The following is a 5,069-nucleotide window of genomic DNA, read 5'->3' as shown; positions in this document are numbered from 1 at the left end:
CAGGATTACACCTCAGGCATGTATGCCAGGCCTGAGCTGTGCCTGGAGGAGGCAAGGTGAAGTAGTGGGAAGAGGAAGCTCTCCCACACACGTACAGGACCTGGGCTAGGACTGCGTCTCAGGGTTCCCGGACACCGCAGAAATTCCTACCTGGTTGGCGGGTGGGGGAGGTACTGCGGAGTGGTGAGGGTCGTCCCAAGGGAGTGGATTGAGGGTCCAGCCCACGCTGTGCCTGGGCTGGGACTGGTCCCGCCGGCGCAGGGTATCAGGAAGCTCTCCACACACTCACCTGACCTGGGCTTGGACTGGGTCTGGGGGTTCCCGGAACTCGGCAGAAATTCCTACTGGGCGGACCGGGTGGTGGAGGTACTGCGGAGTGGTGGAGGGCTGCTCAAGGGGGTGGGAGAGGGTCCGGCCCACGCTGCGCCTGGGCTGGGACTGGTCCCACCGGCTACATTTTAAATTCTTGACATAGGTCCTCAGTGCCATTTCAGGGTCCCTGTCATGTGTAGAGAATGGCTGTACCAGGCTGGACATTCACAGCCTCAGGTTACCTCTGCATGACTAGTGGATAGGTGGCATCATCCCCATTTTGCCTTTGAGGAAAATTGTGGAAGCTTATGTTGATCTATAGTGACAACCAATTATTTTTGAATAAAAGAATAAGCATAAAACCAATTGTCCACTCATGTAAAATAAGTTTTCTTGTATATGGAATCAGACAGTGTTACTGTATAATGAGACATTTGTCGCACAATTTCTGGAGTTTTACCACTATTTTACCTTCCCTGAAAGCTGAGGTTTCTGATTATTTCCATACCTAGGAGTTTTTGGATGTTCCCTGTGTGGATGCCATGTCTTCATCCAGCACACTTTACATCACAGGCTGTAGGGGTGTGCGCCGTATGTATGGTGCAGAAGGATCATTTCAAGAAAATAATAGAAACATTTCATGTTTTTAAAATTCCAGTGGCTAGCGTGTTGCTCAATAGCATTCACACAGGCCACAACCCCCAAACTGAGCATTAATCTTAGTATCTGTTTATTTATTCATTTACTTTATTTAGTTATGTGGTAAGGAGGATTGAAACCCAGGCCTTTGCTCCCAGGAGCATATCAGTCCTTTTCACTTTGTGTGTGTGTGAGAGAGAGAGAGAGAGAGAGAGAGAGAGAGAGAGAGAGAGAAATAGTGTCTCACTGAATTATTAAATTGCCATGGCTGGACTCAAGCTTGGGGTTCTCCTGCTTCAGGCCCTTAGAGTACTGGAATTATAAGTGTGACCACCACACATGACTCTGAATTTTTTTTTTGACTTAACTCTTTTTTGCAATTTTGTTAAAAGAATTCATACTGCATGAAAATAGTGTGTGTGTGTGTGTGTGTGTGTGTGTGTGTGTGTGTATTTTATCTCATCTTTCCTGAGAAAGGAAAAGATTCTTTGGATTGATTCTTTGGATTAGAAAAAAATGCCCGAGCATCACCATTTAGCTTAATTCTCAAAATGCTCAAGGATGAATACCAGTACTTCATTATTTGAAATTTCTCAGACTGGGGAGATAACTTGGTGGTCTAAGTGCCTGCCTGGAAAGCTCAAGGACTTGATTTCAATCTCTGGTACCCCATGCCATGCTGGCCACTGAAACTGGGAGTTGTGCACACCTGTAGTCCCAGTGCTGGGGAGGCTGAGACAGGAGGATCACTATGAATCCAAGCTGCACAGTGAGGCCCTGTACCCAACAAACAAACCAATAAACAAATAAATAAAAGCTTAAAAAATTAAAAAGAAATTGCTCAGCAGGAGAGTAGTTTAGTTATTCTGGGGGCTCAAACACTCCTTTGTAGCTTTTCTAACCTGTGCAACCATGAAACTGCATTTGAACCATGGGTACTATAGGAACTCCTGACTTTATAGCTTTATCACAAGGCTGTAGATATAGCTGAATAGATTAGGAAGTAGGTCTTTAATATAACTAGATTCATTACTCCCATCTCTGAGTATGTTACACAACATATTTGAAATCAGTGTGCTGAAGTGATAGCTGCAGTCTCATGTTCATTACAGTACTGCCCACAATAGCCAAGTTCAGGATTTAGACTAAGTGTCCTTTTCTAGATGAAGCAATCCGTGTGTGCAGCAGTGTGTGTACACAATAGAACACTTACCTTAAAAAAATTGTTACTTCTTGTAACGTGGGTGGAAGTAGACAACACAATGCAAAGCAAAACAATCCAAAAACATAAAAATAAGGTTCTCACTTATGTAAGGATTCTGAAAAAAAAAAAAATCAAACGTTTAGAAGTAGAATGGAATGGTGGTCACCAGTAGCTGGAGCTTGAGAATGAGGTGATCCTGGGAAAGGGGTACATCATCTTGGCTACCCAGGAGAAAGAAGGCCTTTAAAAACAAATTTGAGATTCATGTTAGAGTGTAATTTTTCCAATAAATAATAATGTATGCCTCAAAATTGCTGATTTACTTACTAGCACAGCCTGCCATGATAGAACACCATAGACTGGGTGATTACCCCATAGAAGGTTTATTTTCCCCTCAGTTATGGAGTCTAAAGTCAGGTCAGAGTTTTGGCACAGTAGAATGAGGTTCCCTGAGGTTACTGTCCTGGCTGCAGGTGATCACTCTCTCCCTGCACCCTCTCATGGCACAGTATGTCTTCTGTTTCTTCGCCTTCTAAAGCCATAAATCCCATTTTGAGGACTCCATTCTCTCAACCCCATCTTACCTCTCAAAGGACCTTCCTCCTCCTCGTAGCATTGTTACACTGAGGGTTCAGCCTTCAGGATGTTAATTTCAGGAGAACATAGCCCCACAGTTTGGTGCATAGTAACTGAAGATCATGCATTTGAAAGTGTGTCCTAATATGAAGTCACAGTCCTCATGGAAATAGACAAGGCACCTCATAGGGTCATGACCATGCTTCTCTCTCTGCTTTGGCCAGGAGAGTTGTAGCATATGTATGCTTTGTACTATTTAAAGTTATATTACTTGTGGAATAGATTTTTGTGGGTAAAATATTGATCTAAGTGAATTAACTGTGGTGCCTTGTTTCTGTTATGTCCTTGCAGAGCCTCGATACTCTTTGTGCTGACAATCTACCAGAGTTTCAGCTTCTTGGCAGCAGTGGAAACATTTGTGTTAGAGAAGAAGCTCTTTATGTGAGTAAGCCTCTGCTCTGTCATCTCTGACTATTGGGCAAACCGGTGTCACTGCCAGAACTCAAGAATAGCAAGTCTCAAGGTCCCTTGTCCTGTTCTTTTCTTTTCACTTCTTTTCTTTTTCTGTATGTGCTTAATTTACAAAAATAATTTTATATATTCACCATGTATAATACAGTACTAGATTTTGATTCCTGAATTCTTTTTTCTTATGTACTTAGTACAGGGTCTGCAGAGTCTCACTACACAGATCAGACTCATAGTGATCCCCCTGTTTTCAGCCTCCCAAGTGCTGGGATTACAGATGTGCAACACCACGTCCAGTCTTGATTGTAGTCTCAGCATGTGGAGGGTGGGGCGGGGCAGGCTGGAGCAGCACACCGGGGATTGAACCCTGGTCCCTGAATCTGCCTGAGCAGGCCCTTTAATCCGATGAGCTATCTGGGTGGATTTTGTAATCAGTATGGGAATGACCAATGTTAACAATCAAAAAAGACATCGGTGGGATGGAAGAATCAAAAGCATGTAGGCCTTACTACCAAGAGAATGGAATTGTAAAACTGGGATATGGTTGATAATTCCCAGGGCTGCAGAGCAAACAAAGGGTTGAAAAGCATTTTTTGCTTGTTCATTTCAGTAAACAATAAGTCATGATGACCTTTGTCAAGAAAAGTTTAAGAAGCTTGTTGGAGATTAAGTAGTAGATTCAGCAGCAAATTGCCATGGGAGTCAAAGCTGACAAAGAATTCACCAGGTTTAGCCCTTGATGGAAAAATGCAGACTCAGAGAGCAGGTTTCTAGTCAAAAGTGGTCTGATTTTGCTTCATGTGTTTTTCAAAGATGGAAGAGATTTGTCTACGTTTATGTGTCAAGGAAAGGAATCATCAGAGAAGGAAGGAATAAGGATATGGCCAACAATTTTGTAATTATGGGAGATTTATGTCAGGAGGAGAAAAGATTAGGGTTTGGTAGCTGTCAGACCTGTTTGTTAGGTGTATGATTGCTAAAAGAAGTCTATGTCTTTTCTTTCTTTCTTTCTTCTTTCTTTTTTTTTTTTTGTATTTTTAGTAAGAGTCTATAGGGTTTCACTACGTAGATCAGACTCATGGTGATTCTCCTGTTTTCAGCCTCCCAAGGGCTGAGATTACAGGCATACACCACCACATCCAGTCTCCATTTCCTTCTCAGCATGCCCCAGGGGCAGAGCTCGCACAGCATGCCAGGGTTCGAACCCCAGCTGGATCGAACCCCAGCCTCTGTGTTTGCGGAAGCAGGCACTTTAATCCTCTGAACTATTTGGCCAGCCCATCTTTTCTAACATGAAAGTGGCAAAAGTAAACAAAATTTAGTGATTTGAAGCTGCATTGGGAGCCTTTGAAAGTAGCATCCTCTTCACAATAAGAAGTGTGGAGAAATAAAGGCACCATCAGCACTGAAATTAGGCCCCTGACATGTTGTTCTTCACACAAAGAGGAGAAAGAGTCTCAGGAGAATGAGATGACTCAGACTTTGTGCTCCTGGAAGGAGATTTTAGGACAGTGCAAGCTTTTAGGAAAGCTTCAAGATGGAATGCTGTAGTGAGGGCAGTCATGGAAAGTACTATCTGGGGGTGGCATCCTGGGTGCTGGCAATAGGGATGGAGGCAGCCTCGAGGATGTGGAAATAGGGTGTGTTAGGCCCTGGATATGACAGAAGACTGTATGGCATGCAGGTCTAGTATGTGCTTTCTGAAACTAATCTGAGATGTATAATGTGTGTTTTTCTTCTAAAGGCATGAATATATCAGTGGATACTATGGACTGTCATCTTACTTCCTTGGAAAACTGCTATGTGATTTACTATGCAGGAAATTGTTACCAAGTATTATATTTAATTGTACACTATACTTCATATTAGG

General features: G+C 43.0%; 1 protein-coding gene across 1 annotated transcript in view; it reads left to right on the top strand.

Moving 5' to 3' along the window:
- The window catches only part of LOC101584716 (ATP-binding cassette sub-family G member 2-like), a 99,184-nt gene that overhangs the window by 71,554 nt on the left and 22,561 nt on the right, over window positions 1-5,069 (top strand). Inside the window, exons 11-12 of the mRNA XM_023700607.1 lie at window positions 3,083-3,172; window positions 4,944-5,066. Coding sequence (XP_023556375.1) covers window positions 3,083-3,172; window positions 4,944-5,066 — 213 coding nt within the window. The remainder of the gene's footprint in view (window positions 1-3,082; window positions 3,173-4,943; window positions 5,067-5,069) is intronic.

The sequence above is a fragment of the Octodon degus genome, unplaced genomic scaffold, assembly GCF_000260255.1.
Source record: "Octodon degus isolate 3935 unplaced genomic scaffold, OctDeg1.0 scaffold00125, whole genome shotgun sequence".
Lineage (NCBI taxonomy): Eukaryota > Metazoa > Chordata > Mammalia > Rodentia > Octodontidae > Octodon > Octodon degus.
Note: the sequence above shows the minus strand (reverse complement) of the source record. Positions and strands in the feature narration are given on the sequence as shown.